At 45.2% G+C, this 16,513-nt stretch overlaps 1 protein-coding gene across 2 annotated transcripts; it reads left to right on the top strand.

Moving 5' to 3' along the window:
• Positions 1-878: 878 nt before the first annotated feature.
• Positions 879-13,345, top strand: rusf1 (RUS family member 1). Of its 2 annotated transcripts, none has more exons than XM_066721901.1 (15): positions 879-993; positions 1,531-1,705; positions 1,952-2,029; positions 3,486-3,600; positions 3,851-3,896; positions 4,139-4,171; positions 5,357-5,462; positions 5,617-5,718; positions 5,959-6,029; positions 6,151-6,335; positions 6,600-6,657; positions 7,416-7,480; positions 11,868-12,026; positions 12,383-12,448; positions 13,054-13,345. In XM_066721901.1, exons 2-15 carry the CDS (start codon positions 1,556-1,558, stop codon positions 13,137-13,139), a joined length of 1,320 nt encoding a protein of 439 aa, XP_066577998.1. In that variant the 5' UTR covers positions 879-993; positions 1,531-1,555; the 3' UTR covers positions 13,140-13,345. The 2 variants fall into 2 exon arrangements, with proteins under 2 accessions (XP_066577998.1, XP_066577997.1); XM_066721900.1 differs by having other exon boundaries at positions 911-1,097.
• The last annotated feature ends 3,168 nt before the right edge of the window (positions 13,346-16,513 follow it).

Below are 16,513 nucleotides of genomic sequence, written 5' to 3' on the forward strand. Positions count from 1 at the left end.
GGATTTCCAAGCCTGTCCTGGAGGACCCCCTGCCCTGCTGGTTTTTGTTGCAACTGAACTCTAAATTATATCACTGAGCCTTATATTGCATTATCAATTCTATTAAGGAATTAATTAAGCAACTATGATCTCAGTTGGGACAAAACCAGCAGGACATGGAGTCCTCCAGGACCGGTTTGGGAACCCCTGCTTGGGAACACAGAGAGGGGGTAAATGTGGGAAATTGAACGTTTCACTTTACAAGAAACGTTTTCCAAAGCATCACAAAGTGCAGTAAATACAATTAAAAAATAATAATAATAATACAATGGCATGTATCCCAATGCAGAGTTCTGTCCTTGGTGTGTGCTAGGGGGTGGGGCAGAGGCACAGGACACGTTTCAATGAAATTATAGAAGTGCTAAAAATACATTTGTAATCAGAAGCATAGTTTAATACCAAAGTGTGTAAGAGCAAGAGCGCCAAGGTGTCCCAGGAGATTAGGCTGCTGTCCTGACCTCGGGGGAAGGTCGTTCAACAAAGAGGAGAGGGTGGGAAAGGAGCGAGCTCTGGAGGAAGTGGAGTGGAGAGGGAGCAATCTGGAGGGGGTGTAAAAATAGATAAGAGTGACTGACTGGACACTCACACTGCAGTGTTGCCAGATGTGAAATATATTATCATATTCAGACCTTAAAATGTACTTTTTTTTTTTTAACACCGTACACTGAAAGAAAATGCATGCATGGTTCACATTACATCATTTGATGATTATTGTACATCTGGCAACACTGCTGCAGTACAGAAACCCTGAGAGGAAGAGGCAGGGAAGGGTTAATACAGACTGACTGGAATCCGCTGCACAAACACAGAGCTTCGAGGAGAGCTATTGGTTTAACGCTATCCGGATTAGCCAATCAGAACGCAGGACGCGGTGTACGCGGGGCCCGGGTGCACCAATCACAGAGCCGGAGCCGCCGAGCTGACGTGGCGAACGTGCTGGGAACCCGGAAGCAGGTTATTGATTTGATATTGGAAATACAGTGTTTCTTGTAAAATTAAATTGCGCCTTGTGTTTGTTTGTTACACTTGCAGATTCTCATGCCGGGACTGATTCTGAAGTGAGAGAGTTTTACATCGCAAGTGCAGTGTCTGATCTTTGCTTTTGATTAATACGATTAACAATAGTAACAATTGTCAGTGAAATTGACCAAACCATGCATTGTTTATTATGATGGTTAATTCACTTTATATACTTGTATACAAGAATATTCTAATTTAGAAAAAAACAAAAGTTCGTGCATGATAAATCTGTATTGTATAACGCTATGTACTGTCTATACTTTAGCAAAACTGTCGTCGATATTACACTATAATATTGTACAACTGTCCTAAATAGTTGTTGCAATGTACCCTTACTATGGTATCCCAATATTTAAAAAATACTATTATTGTTTTTATTCATTACAACCCCTTGCAATAAAATGACTATACTATTGTACAATATGATGGCTCACTACTGTAACAGGACCATTCTGCTGTATTTTACTATAGTCCCCTGTAGAGACCCAGAGGAGGGATGGAGCGAGGGAGTGATGCCATCCTGGCCACTGAGAGGTACGGCTCCCAGGAGAGGTGGAGCTACCGGCTGAAGGATGGGAGGATGGAGAGAGAGAGAGAGGGAGAGGAGAGGAGGGGTACAGCCGCTTCTCTAATGAGTGTTTTTAAAGTGAGTGTGGATGTGATTCAGTGTGTGGGACTCAGTCTTTCAGAGCGCATGTGATTCTGTCAGTGATTGTGTGGGCTTGGCATTTCTGCCTCCATGTGTGTGTGTGTCTCTCTGCCTGTTGAACAACTTGTGTTCCTGTCATCCTCTATGTGAGTTTCATTCTTTCTTTTGGTGTGAATAGCAATACACTCTCATTGTAAATACTCATTCTCTCCATCCCTCCCGCTCCACCCCTGTCTTTTCTAGAGTGTATTCCTGCCCCAGGGCTATCCAGAGAGTGTCAGTGAAGACTATATACAGTATCAGTTCTGGGACACTGTGCAGGTCAGTTTTTCTTATCTCCCCTATCTCTCTCTCTCTCTCTCTCTCTCTCTATCTCTCAATATCCGGCTAAGAGTATCAATGTTCCATAGCAAGGATGGCAAACCTTTTTTGTATGGAGTGCCAAAAGTCTGATTTGTTTACATCGCTGGGTACCAATGATAAATTAAGGATTTAAAACTGTATACAGAGGCTAAACAGCACATTTTTAAAACAATGTTTATATTTAGTTGTAATTACGTTATTAAGAAAACATGCTAACAAAACAAACCACAATCCACAATACAATATCATCAAAAACACCATGGACAGATAGAACTCCTCCATCCACCCCCCCACTTTCTGCATCCACTGCTAACCTCCCCCCATCTTGATCCCCCTCCATCGCTCTTTGGTCTGGTGAGCTCGTGAGCTCCACTCTGCTAATGGGACGTCTGCTGTTCATAATAAAGTTGAATGAAGTGAGGCACCAAGAAAAATACTGACCAAAAGAGATTATAAATAAGCAGGTTCTTCTTGTCCCCCATTCATGTTTTTCTCACAGATTATTATATTTTATTGTAAATTTGCAGATATAAAAAGCAATAGTAATAGCACTTCACCAGCTTGATCATTTTTGGATTATGTCACTTTTTATTTTGGACAATGAGCATCTTTAATCCTCATTTAAATAAGATCAATCAATCTTAACTGTATATAGTGGAACACCTTTCCAAAGCATGCCACAACATTACAGAATAAGTGCATCATACAATGAATACATTATTTCAGTGTTGCAGTATTGCCAAAGTGCAGTTAAATGCATGAATTACATTTCATCACACATTAAGTTTGATGATTATTATGCTAAAGTACGATAAAAATAAACAACCACAGTGCATTACACTGCAGCAGAGGGACTCATGGTTGGTGACATCACACACATACACTGCTCATGCTTTCTACAGTGGAAATCTGTGCAACAAGAACGTGACTTAAAACATGAATATTCAGAAAATATAAAGTAAGCGCTGCTCAATTAAGGGCAGTGCCATCCTTTGCTAAACAAACAGTTTTTCAAAAGTGCCAGTCAGTTCAGACAACTGAGGTAACAAACGCAGATAGTCGCTCACTTGGCATGCCAACAGATGCAGATCTGTGTGCCACAGGTTTGCTGTCGCTGTTCTATAGTGTCTAGTTTGGTGGGTTACAGCAGGGAGTGTCCAGTGTTACAACCCAGCCCTTTCAATCTTGTGCTCTGGTGCTCTCTGTGCTTCTTCTTTGATTGTTCAGATATACCTGGTTGGACAGCATTCTTCTCATTGTATTTTCCTAATTTGTTTCACCTGAGTTACCCTCCCTGTGGGCCTTCGCAGGGTTTATTGTTTTCATCTAACTAGGCTTGTCAGAACCACTGAACACCCCCCCCCTTGCTCCTCTCCTCCCCCCCTCCTCCTCTCCTCCTCTCTCCCTCTCTCAGGCATTCTCCAGTTCTCTCTCGGGGACTCTGGCCACTCAGGCGTCTCTGAGGGGGGTCGGGGTGGGGGACCGGGAGGCCACCGTCGCCGCAGCAACCATTACCTGGATACTAAGAGGTGTGTCCGCGAGTCTGTCTGTCTGACATGTCAGTTATGGACTCTGTATTAAGCTCCCTCTCTCCCATCTCTCCTGTTCTCCCAATGTCTCCCCCTCTTGTTCTCTTTCCCAAGTGCATGAGAAAATATACAGTTAATAGAAATCCTACATCCTAGATTTGTCAGCTAATAATTGTATTTCATCCTCTCCCCCAACAATTCCCTTCTCTGCCTTCATCTCTCCCTCTCTCTCTCTCCCTCTCTCTCTTAGATGGGACAGGCATGTTGGGCAGGATCCTGTTCGCCTGGGTTAAAGGGTGAGTGAGAGCACACTGCCCCCCTGTGGACAGCAAAGGGAGTGAAGTCTATGAATCTCATTAGCATATTCTAATTACAGTTGTAATTAATTATGGTATTACACTTTGCTTAATACCATAGAGGTGACTGATCTTTGCAACAGTGTAACTGACCCAGCTGCAGTGAAGGGAATATTGGTAGATGGGGTGGTAGTGTATAGACTGTCAAAGGCTTAATGACTGTTATTGTTGTCTTTTTCTAGGAGCAAACTGGACTGTGATGCTAAGAAGTGGAGGTGAGAGAGAGAGGGAGACAGTACTGCAGTGTCCAGTCAGTCAATTAATGTTAATGTACTGTCGGTAGTGGACTGATGGGCCAGTGGACAGTAAGCACGATAAAATAATTGCGGTGCTAGAAAGTTGATTGATTTCTGTGCAGAGGCTGCAGCCCTTACCCCCCTACACACACACTGATTGTGATGTAGCATCTATAGAGGGAAGTCCGCTTCATTTTCAAAAAATATAGTGGAAAGCAACATGGTAAAAAACATGAAAGTGCGGTTGAAATGTTAAAGGAGGAAAAAAGTGAAGTCCCTTGAGTCAGATGCAGCCAAATCTAGGAAGTTAACAGACGTATTCGGTAGTATTGCTGCTTTACCACTAATCATTTTAAACAGCAATGGCACAAAAACAGCTCGCATTTCTGTTGCATTTTATATCTATGAAAAGTAAACTGGTTTACTGATACTATAAAATGTATTTTAAGTTCCTACGTTGTACTGTTGATTTTGTAGGACCTCCTACCCTGCTGGTTTTTGTTTCAAATGAGCTCTCAATGGGTTGGGAACCTCTGTCCTAGGAGAACACATGGTGCGCAACAATAACTTATTGATGGAATAGACTATTTACACTTAGGTTCATTAACACAGTTCTTTGCTCAATAATATTAATTGTAATATACCCTAAGAATACATTATGAAAAATACTTTATATTTTCATATAGTCGGCTACTCATACACATTCAATCTATTAATATTTTTATTATTTTTGTCATTTAGCAGACACTCTTATCCAGGGCGACTTACATTTGTACCCATTTATACAGCTGGGCATTTTACTGGAGCAATCTAAGTGAAGTACCTGCTCTAGGGTACAACAGCACTGCCCCACCCAGGACTTGAACCCACAAGACTGGTATAGACTGGTGTCCCATATTCCATATTCTATTAAAATGTAGACTGGGGTCCCCTCAGCTTTAGTGTACAACAATAGCTGTGATGCAGCTCAGTGCTGCTGTTAGGGGCTGGTGTGTGAACGTGCGTGCGTCAGCAGGGTGGGGAGTATCTGTGGGCTGGTTGAGGTGGGCCGGTCTGGGTTAAAGTCCAGGGCTGTTTTTTTAGACCGAGACTGTCTATGTGTACTGTAGTGTCCAGTCACTCTCTCTCTCTCTCTCTCTCTCTCTCTCTCTCTCTCTCTCTTAGGTTGTTTGCTGATGTTCTGAATGACTTTGCCATGTTTATAGAGATTGTGGCGCCCGCCTTCCCAGCATGCTTCACTCTCATCATATGCATCGCTGGGGTCTTTAAGGTGAGGCAGGAAGTGGAGCTGTGAGGCAATCTGTGTATCAGTGGCACTGGCAAAGGGTTTTAATCTACCTCTCCCCTCTCTCCATTCCTCCTCCATCTTTCTCTTCTTCCTCTCTCTTTCTCTCTCCCCATCACTCCCCTCCCTCATCCCTCAGTCTCTGGTGGGGGTGGCAGGTGGGGCGACACGGGCTGCTCTCACTGTCCACCAGGCGCGCAGAGACAACATGGCCGACGTCTCCGCCAAGGACGGCAGCCAGGTCAGGGTCAGACAGAGAGAGACATGCCTACATGCCTACACTGTCCCCAACACACACTGATTCTTGTGCACACTGTCCTCCACACACATACATGCACACACACTGTCTCTGCTGCACACTGTCCCAAACACACACACACACACTGTCTCTGGTGCACACTGTCCTCCACACACACACACTGTGTTTCTCATATAAACTGCTACCAGTTGCTCTTCTTTGAAATGTTGCTGTTGTTGACAGGAGACGCTGGTCAATATGGCCGGGCTGCTGGTCAGTCTCCTGCTCATCCCTGTGGTCACTGACAACTCTGTGTGAGTTCCTCTGTCTGACTGCGAGTCTTCGTCTGCCTGTAACGGCTGCACCCGTGTGTCAGTCAGTCAGTCAGTCAGTCAGGCACTGTGTGTGTATTGATGTTCTCTCTCTCTCTCTCAGGTTGACCTTTGCCCTCTTCTTTCTCTTCACCTCACTGCACCTCTTCGCCAACTACTGGGCAGTGCGCTCTGTCATCATGGAGACGCTCAACCAGGCCCGGCTCTCCATCCTCACCCACCAATACCTGCTGGATGGGCGTGTCCTCACCCCTGCGCTGGCCAATCACAGAGAGCCTGTGTTCCCGGGTAGGAGAGAGGCCCCTCCCCCCTTTCTCCCTCTCTGTCACTTTCTCTCTACCATCCATTGTCATTTTGTCTTGCTATCTCCCCCTCACTCTGTCTTTTGCAACATCTGTACTCTATTTTCCTCTCTTTCCTTCTCCCTCTCTCTACCCCCTCACACACACTCTCTGTGTGAACTCTGTGCCTCATTTCTCTGCATCCTGTGTTCTTCTCCCATCTCTCTCTCTCTCTCTCTCTCTCTGATCTCTCAGTGCTGTTGTGTTACAGAGTTTAGCAGCAGTGTGCCGGTCAGGCTGGGGGTGAGACTAGGAGAGGTGGTGGACAGGTGAGTGTGTGTGTGTGTGTGTGTGTGTGTGTGGTGAGAGCCTGTCAGCGTCTCTCGCTCTCTGAGTTATCGTGTGTGTGTGTTCTCTGTTCTGTACACAATATAGGCTACTCACTCGTCTAAAAGATGACGCCCTGAGCTTTCGTCGTTCTTTTTTTTTCTTGATTGCTATATTAAGAAACAAATAATAAACATAAACACAAAGACATAGTCCTATTTTATATAATGCTAATTTGCTCAGTGTATGTTTTAGTCTAGTGGTAGTACTGTAGTCTAGTGCTTGTGGCTGTTATGTCCGCAAATGTACTTTTTTCTAAATTTATAATCTTTATTTTCTTGAATGTTACATAAAAAGCATGGCTTATTCATGTACATATGTTTAATGGCTTATATATATTAGTGTAGTATATAGACTACATTATAGTAAGTCTAATGATGTGTTCCTTTCGTCTCCGAATGCAAATGTTCATTGCAGTAATTCAATCTGTTCCACATTCAATGAGACCCCTGACGTATTTAAGAAACAGTAGGCTATTACTTTTTTGTTGTTGTTCCTATTGGTTGTACTATACTTATTACCTCATTTGAAACTGACCCAGCTAACAACGTTGTAGCAACGTAATGATATGCGTGTTAGTTGGGATCCCGGGATTTAAAAAACAAGTTGTTGTACAGAGTTAATGTACTGCAGTGCCCAGTCAGTCAGTGTGTACTAATGCCCCATCTCTCTCTCTCTGTCGCTCTCTCTCTCTCTCTAGCCCAGAGGAGCTCCAGTTAGCCTTAAAGAACAATGACAATCGCTACCTGATTGGAGTCAAACAGGGTGAGTCAGTAATAAATCTCTCTCTTTCTCTCAATGCAGTGCAGTGTATCAGTATGACGGTGTTGCCGTGTCCAATCAGTCAGTGCTCATGTGCTTTAAAATACTGTTTTATTTGGTGTAGTATTTTACATTTTCATTAAAAAAAAAAACAATTCAATTTTTTAATACTTATGATTAAAATCTTTAAAAATCAATTCTTAAAATCACTTAAAATTTTTAAAATCTTTGTGATTTTAACAAAAAACAAAACAATTAACTTCAAAATAAACGTGCCCAAAACAACAAAACAAACGTGATTAATGCAAAACTGCACACCAACATAAAAGTCAAATACATTGAAAATAACTGAAAATGCATTGGACAAAATAAAGAAACAATTAAAAAGGTAAAAATAAAAAACAAACAAAAAAGGTCCAATGCATTTAAAATTAAATCCAAAACGGTCAATGTATTTGACAAAAGAATATAACAAAACTAAACCAAAAAACCCTAAACAATTAGTGGTTTAAAAGCAACTAAATCTTTAAAAACAATTAAGATTCATTTTTAAAATCATTTTAAAAACAATCATCCATAAATTAATTAAAAGAACTTGGACTCGGGCTCCAGCAGGGGGAACTGACCGTCCCCGGAGGTGGGTCCCATCATGGGATCCTAAGCTCCCCCAGATCTTGTATGTGCCAGTTCTTATAGGCTTCCTCCTTGCCCCTCTGATGGACCTCCAGATTGACATAGTCTCTTACGAACACCATGCCCCTCCGCGCGATGACGATCGGGTCCAGCTCCTGCTTGTTGAACAGACAGATGTTCCGTCCCTCCCACAGTGCCTGCTTCACTGCGCAGACGACACGCCACCAGCACCTCAGGGTGGATGATGATAATCCCCTGGCCGGACCGTACAGGATCTGCTGGGCGGTCGCCCGCGCAGGAACGGCAAACCTGTGGAGGAACGGAGAAAACAGGAGCCAGACCCTGTGGGCGGAGGGGCACTCACTAAAGATGTGAGCCTCCGTCTCCTTCTCCAGGCAACCCTTATAGGGGCAGGTGTCATAAGGAGCTATGCCCCTTCTGTGCATGAACACTCGGGTGGGGAGACACCGACTCACAGCCATCCAGGAGACATCTTTCTGCGTATTCGTGAGGCAAACGTGCGTAGCGTTAGCCCAGATAAACCGGCAGGTTTCGGGAGGGAAATCTTCTATCCGGCTGGGCTCCTGGGTAGATCTCATCTGGCTACAGATGGTCTTATAATCCCAGGAGGCCAGCACGACTTTATGGAGGCCTACTTCGAGCGCAAAGGCTCGGAGCGCCCTGTAGAACGGCGGGGGATCCCACGAGTGCGGCCTGGTGTTATCCATGGCGCAGAGGCCGAATGGTCTCAGGCTGCTGGCAAAATAAAAGCGGTTCATGAAACTCACCTTCTTGCCAGCAGCCTGGATGTTCTTGACCACATAGGCCAGCCCCTGCGCCTTAATCAGCCGCACAACGTCCGGGACCCCCCTGCCTCCATCCAGGGTACCCTTCACCATCTGTACTCTTTTCAGCCTCTCCATTTTGCTCCCCCAGACAAACCGAAATATAATTCGGGTCACTAATTTTGCGATGACCTTGTCTGGGGGAAAATCATTCCTACGTAGAGGAGTATCGGGAAGAGGATGGCCTTTACGACCAGCACCTTACCAGCCATCGTCAAGGTCCTTGTGCTCCAGCCGTGGATCTTCCTTTGGACCTTCGCTATGGCCTCCTCCCAGCTCCGGGTGCCCGTGTTGGTCCCGTCGATCGTGATCCCCAGAACCTTGATAGACGGCATCACAGGGAACACGGTCGGCGGGCCCCGGCCGACAGGCCATGCCCTGGAGAGGTAGACCTCGCTCTTGGCCTTGTTGACAGCGGCCCCCGTCGCCCTGCAGAAGCCGTCCAGCAGTTCCTCGACCCTGGCCACGGACGGAGCATCCGTGCAAACCACGGCCACGTCGTCCATATAGGCCAGGGCCTTCAGTTGCTCTCCGCCGGAACCCGGGAGATGGAAACCTGTCACCCGGACGTCCCGGCGGATCGCCTGCATGAACGGCTCCAAGCAGAGGACGTACAGCAGGGCCGACAGGGGACAACCCTGCCGGACCCCCGACCTGACCGGAAATGGTTCGGTCAGGTGGCGGTTCACAAGGACCCTGCTGCTTAGACCGCTGTAGATGATCTTAACCCACTTCCTCAGGCCAAGAGCGAGACCCATCCTCTCCATGACGAGCTGCAGGTATTCGTGGCCCACTCTGTCGAAGGCTTTCTCCAGGTCCAAGCTGATTAGGACCAGGGGAAGCCCTCTCTCGTTCGAGTAGGCCACGACATCCCTGAGCAGCATGGCGTTGTCGGCCGCCGATCTCCCCCGGGCACCACAGACCTGGTCGGGACCCACGACTTGAGGGAGTGGCCGCTGCAGCCGGAGCGTCAGTGCTTTGGCCAGTATCTTGTAGTCGGTGCGCAGGAGGCTGACGGGCCGCCAGTTCCTCAGATCTTTTTGGTCTCCCTTCTTGTGAAGAAGGGAGAGGATAATCTTCTTCATAGAAGGGGCCAATCTGCCCTCTCTGTACATCGACCCCAAGACCTGGGCCAGATCTTCTTTAAGCACCTCCCAAAAGATCTTATAGAACTCAGCAGGGATCCCGTCGGGACCCGGTGTCCTTCCAGAGTTAAGACTCTTTATCACCTGGGAGAGTTCAGTGGTGGTGATCTCTGGATCCTCCTCCTCCTCCTCGTCCCCCTCATTGCGGGACTCCAACAGGGACAGAAAGTGATGGATCAGATTTTGATCCACCACCTTCTGATCGTACAACTCCCTGTAGAAATCCCGCACCACTGTCTCAACAGCCTCTCTGCCCTCCACCTCTTGCCCCGAGGAGTCGATCATGGAGGACATTGCAGGCCACCTCTCCTTCGTTTTCTTGAAGAAGAAGCGGCTGCATTTCTCATCGTCCTCCATGATGCGGACCCTGGAAAGGACCTTGATCTTCTCTTGCTCCTCCCGATAGAGAGCGGAGAGACTCAGTTTGACCTGGGCCACCTCCTCAGCTAGGTCGAAGCCTCTGAGCTGTAAAAGACTCAGGCGCTGGAGGCGGGCGTTTAGATGGGAATATCTCGCCCGCCTCTCACGAGCTTTCCGTTTCCCCAGCTGAATGAAGTAGCCCTTGGTTCTTTTCTTCACCATCTCCCACCACTCTATGGGAGAATCAAAAAGGTCCTTCAGGGTCCTCCACTCCTCGAGGCGTCTGCTAAAGGTCTTAATAACACGAGGGTCATCGAGCAGGGAGGTGTTGAGCTTCCAGACCCCAGGCCCCGACTCCCGTGTGCTCGGAATGAGCACCTCTGTCGTCAGGAGCCTGTGGTCTGAAAAGAAGACCGCCTCCGAAGACATGGCGGTCCTCTCCAGTGGCTTACTGAGGAGGACGAGATCTATCCTGGAGAAGGAGGAGCCAGAAGAACTCACCCAGGTGAACAAGGGGACCAGGTCCCGACCTGCGTCGCAGAGTTCAAAGTCCTCCACGAACGCAGCGAGGTCCCTGCTGGATCTATCGTTGCGGGGCTTACTCCGGTCTACATCCCTCAGAGCACAGTTGAAATCACCTGAAATGATAACTGGTAAGATGCCGATCAGGAGCGGGCGTAGCTGAGGGAGAAAGAGGACTCTCTCTCTCTGGCTGGTGGGGGCATAGACATTGACCAGCCTCAATACAGCCCCCTTGTATTTAAAATCGAGGCTGGCCAGTCTGCCCGCCTCTATAACCTTAAATGTTTTTACGACTATGAAGGGGTTTTTCAGGAGTACGGCAATCCCGTCCGCTCGGGACACATTGGACCCCGACCAGAAGGATTCTCCTAGGGTCCAAGTGTCCCGGAGATCTTTATATTCTTTTTGGAACGGGATGCCGCACTCCTGCAAACAAATAATGTCCGCCTTCATTCCAGCCAGAGAGTTTAAAACATCGGTCCTCTTTTTCACCTCAGCAATGCTCCTCACATTTATTGAAATAATAATTAATGCCATGATGGCTGTGAGGGCAATTACCCGCTCCGTAACAATCATGTAAAGAAACCTTTCTCTTCCCCACTCCTCTCTTCTCCCTCACCTAGCTTAGCGCTAGCACCCATCATTTCAATCATTTGCCTCACCGCTTGATCCTCTAGGAAGACTATGGGGGGGGCTCGGCTCCCGCCACCCGGTAAGGCTGGCGAAACTCCACTGGGCTCAGGGCCCGGGGTGCTGGAGGTTCTCCCTGGTTCCTTTGTGGCCGAGGCCCGACGAGCAGATGTGTTCATGTGCTTTAGTGTCCAGTCAGTGGTAATTTACTGCAGTGCCCAGGCAGTCAGTGTGTACTAACTCCTCTCTCCTCAGGCGCAGTGTGTGTGTGTCTGGGCCGGGGGGTGTCCGTGCAGGAGGAGGTGCGCTCGGTGTTCCAGGTGCAGTGTCTCAGAGCGGTGCTGTCCTCACACTGCCCACTGGGGGGAGCCGTGGGGGCACTGAGGGAGAGCTGGACACAGGCAGACGCTCGGGGTGAGAGTGGGGGTAACAGGCCGGGCAGTGTGTGTGTGTGGGCGTGTGCACAGGGTCCTGGAGATTTTAGTGTGAATTTGATTTATAATGTTCCTGTCCGTCTGTCTCTCTCACTCCTCACACACTGTGGTTTATCTCCTCTCTCACTCAATCTCCTGTGTATCTGTGTCTATGCATCTCTCTCTCTCGACCCAGGTGTCTGTGTTACTCTCTTCCTGTTGGACTCCCTTTCTCTAAACATCTCTCTGTTCCCCTCACATACATGTTGGGATGTCTGGCGACCCGTGTTGAGTTCTGTTGAGATAAATGCCCACTCTCTCTCTCTCTGTGTCTCTCTCTCTCTCTCTCTCTCTCAGATTTGTGGGGGCTGGTGTCGGAGAGTCACAAACGTATCGACAGAATCTTCCCTGCATTCTTCACAGGTAGACCCCCCCAGAAATCCTCCTCTTTCACTGTCCAACCCGCTAGGGAGTCCAGTGCCAAATGCTGGATTTCAGGGGCCATCAAGTCACACATAAGTAATCGCTCTCAACATTGAAAATTGAGCAGTTTAAAGTATTAAACAAAGACTGATCATTTAGAAACGGTAATCTGGTATGAACTAGTCTGTGAGTTAACTATGACTATATACATATTTTCAGTGACCTACAACATTGGACCATGGTTTTATATTGCAAATATCAAAAATATCAATGAAAGCAACATCAGTTTGTCTCTTCTTCCAGGCAAATGGAAATTGTACAACACTAATACAATATATCATAAGAAATTAAACCTCTTATACAATGTTAACAAATATACATAACAAATAGTTTTGTTTTAGTTGATATGTTTATTTATACATTTTGTGGCGAAGAAAAAAAATACAAGTAAGCTCAAGGCTTCAACGGTCTCCCAGAGTCCTCAAAGGAAGAAACTGAGTACGATCACTGACTCTCTGATACACCTGCTCACTGACTTACCCATCTACTATTTGAAATCAAATTAGCCTTTTTGATGTTCTTATTAATCTCTATGTCTCTCTCAGGGCTGAAAGAGGCCGGCTGGCAGACTGACCGCACCTTGCTGGACTGGGATGAGTGGAGAGCAGACTGGGGGAAGAAGACAGACTGAGAGAAAGAGAGAATGATTGTGTGTGTGTGAGTGTGTCTGTCTGTCTGTGGATGGCAGTGTGAGCCAGCGTGTCAGTACGTGTGTGAGTCCGTCACTATGTGCCAGCCAGTGTGTCAGTCTGTCAGTGTGTGTGTCGGAGGGATTGCTCAGTGATTGTGGGAATCTGTTCTTTACAGATACTCTGAATAAAGCCGTAGTGAGTCAAATGTGTGCTGCATTCTGGGGAGATATATTTAATTCCAATATATGCGTTTTTATAGATTGTCTGAAAGATGTTTTTTGCACAACATTTAGTTCAATCATTCACAAAGCGGAGAGACACTTATAACAGAGGTTGTACCCTGCTTTTAGGTCAATTCGATATATATTTTGATGACAATTTGTAACGAAAGAACAAATCTGTGAACTACGTTGAACTGCAATCAGTGTGTTTGAGCTTACTTGTTTCAGACATTAAATGTACCATGGGAGCAATGGATAAGAGATTTGCCTATTTCAGTGCCCAAGTCATTTTGTTAACAAGGTTCAAAGTAGCCTGTGTTACAGCTTATTTGGTAGAGCTCTCCAAGGGTACGAATAAACCTACTGTATTTACCAATCAAAGTAACAGGCTTGGGGTTACCCAGTCCTAAATTGTATTATTGGGTGGCTCATTTAAGAACAATTAAACAATGTGTGGTCAAATCAATAAACACATGGGTTATTCTGGAAGCACAGGAAGTAGCTCCTTTCCAGTTAAAACATATTCTTTACTTTGGAGTAAAGGAGGGAAAAAACTATTACAAATAATCCCATAATTCTCGAAACCTGACATCTATACAATGTTATAAAGATGTCAGCATCTAACATCGGATTTTGGACTAGGCTGAATTTGACTTATTCTTTGTGAAGCTTCCTATTGTCTAAGTGCATGCTTATCTATACAAGTTGAATATGTATCAATGAACATAACGGGTTAAATCACCTTGGTACACTGTTGTCTCTATGGATTCAGGACATGGGGCATTTTCTCTACAAGATCAGTTTATTTATCCCGGCCCAACGTGGCTTTCATTGGCAAAACAGCAGGGAAACATGCCACATATGCCAACCTATCTATACAACTTAAACAATTAAGTCTTTAGGTAACAGATTAAATCACCTTGAGCCACTTATGTCTCTGTGCAGTCTTGTCTGGGGGTGGGGGATGGTAAGAAACTTTAAAAAGGGGGGAAACACTTGTATTATTGATTTTTATATGGCATGGAGACAGTTATTTGTAGGCCAAAGACTAATGTCAGGTTGTAAGAGGAAGAAAGGAAAGAACATTTTATATGGGCAATCATGTGATGTGCCAGCTAAGCTATAGAAGCCCATTTCTACCATGAAAAAAAAAAAATGCACCCACTTTTCTTTTAACCACATGTTGATTTGTTATCTCATAAATATGACTATCATAATTATGACTCAGTGAAGAAATGGCAGCAATAGCCCAGCCGGGAGTTTCCTTCAATAACTCTGGAGAGGTAGAGTGGGTTGATCAGAGAAGTTTATTGAAACAGCAGTCAAATTGGGAGAATCTCACACAGAGGCAGTCTCAGTATAGTTTCTCAAAAGTTACATTCCACAGTCAGTCATAGTTCTACATAAATGCGTGTGTTACGCAACGGACTTCTGTCCACTCCTGAAGAGGCACGGATGGTGGTTTTAGATGTCCAGAGGGTCTGCTCCACCTCTGTTGCTGGGGTATAGACAGTTTAGGCAGACTTACGCTGGCAATACACGAGGCCAGACACATGTATATAATTATGGTGTATACAATCTTTCAGTTCCTCTTTAGCTGCAGACCTCATAGCTCACATACACTTTAAGAAAAACAACTCCATACAAGGCATTTCTCATTGACACTTCCTCTTTTAATAAAAACACTTTTAAATACTTTTAATTCCTGCTCTTACCCAGCCTTCTTCACTCAGTAGCTTATTATGACTTACTTTCTCATAGTTATGACTCAGTATGACTTACTGTAATGGGGATTGGGCATGTGTCAACAGGACAGTTGCAATGGGAGCACATCAGTTTATCCTTACCATAGGTTCTCCACTTGACTTGAATTTTCTCACAATAAAAACAATAATGTGTATTTTTTCACACAATACTGTGTTTTTCCCCACACAGACTTGTGCTGTGCTTTGGTAAATGTTATATTTATACTTATATTTATGTAATAATTTCATTATTTGTATTTTTTCATTTCGTATTATATTTATTTATCTATTTATTTTTATATTTGGCATCCTTCATACAGGTCAGGTATGAATTTGAGGGTAGTTACATCCAAATTGGGTGAACAGTGTAGGAATTACACCTATGTTTATATGTGGTCCCCCCAATTTTAGGGGCTCAAAAGTATTTGGACATACTAACATAGTGATTAATTAAATTGTGAGTTTCAATACTTGGAAGCAAATCCTTTGCAGTCAATGACTGGCTGAAGTCTGGAGCCCATAGACATCACAGATGCTGGGTTTCTTCCCTGGTGATGCTCTGCCAGGCCTGACCTGCCGCTGTCTTTAGTTCCTGCTTGTTCTTCCTGTAAGGAGCCAACTTAAAGTTGGAATGATGTCAGATTCTGAAGTTAAACAGGGAGGTTCAAATTAAGCATAATATGGTGTAAGAAACTTGCATTTGAACTTCATATTTAATTTTTTTATATAAATTAATCCAGTGAAAGTGTTCAATTACATAACTGAAATCACAGAAAACAGAAATCTGACTCTGAAGAAACAATAAACCCAGTATTTTCATTTTGTATTTCAAAGGGTGAGGGCAATACCTCAACAAAATGTGTTTTTGTTTATTAAAGCAATAACTGAACAAATCAAATCGTGACATTTCCCAGCGCTGTAATGAATGTTTGAGTGTGGGTTGTGGCAGTGGAGACAAGACAGCTTGGAATCGTAGCAAAAGCTGACGAGACTTCGCCCCGAGTGGGGGCAGTGAGGGGTTTAAGACAGGGAACAGGGCCAATGGAAACAGAGGACAGGAGCAGAAGTGCACAAGGGTGTGGGGGAATGTTAATTGAGTGATAAACAGATGAAAAAATAACAATGAGGAGAAAGGAAAGACAGGGAGACAGCGGCCTCTACTGGAGAGAGAGGGTGTGTACTGGGGAACCGTGACAGAGATCACCATAATCAGTACAGCTTTTGTGGTTAAAACATACTGCACTAAAATACTATTACTGTCACTTTGTGATATTTTAACATCTGATGATATTTTAAATCTACAGATCCTAAAACTGCCGGCAATGCTGCAGGATCTGTAGATATAAAATCAGTCTCCAGTCGTCTCTTGTACACGTTGTGTTTCTTGTGAGCAGCTGAATTCAGGGC

This window comes from Amia ocellicauda, chromosome 14, assembly GCF_036373705.1.
Source record: "Amia ocellicauda isolate fAmiCal2 chromosome 14, fAmiCal2.hap1, whole genome shotgun sequence".
In the NCBI taxonomy this organism is placed as follows: Eukaryota; Metazoa; Chordata; class Actinopteri; order Amiiformes; family Amiidae; genus Amia; species Amia ocellicauda.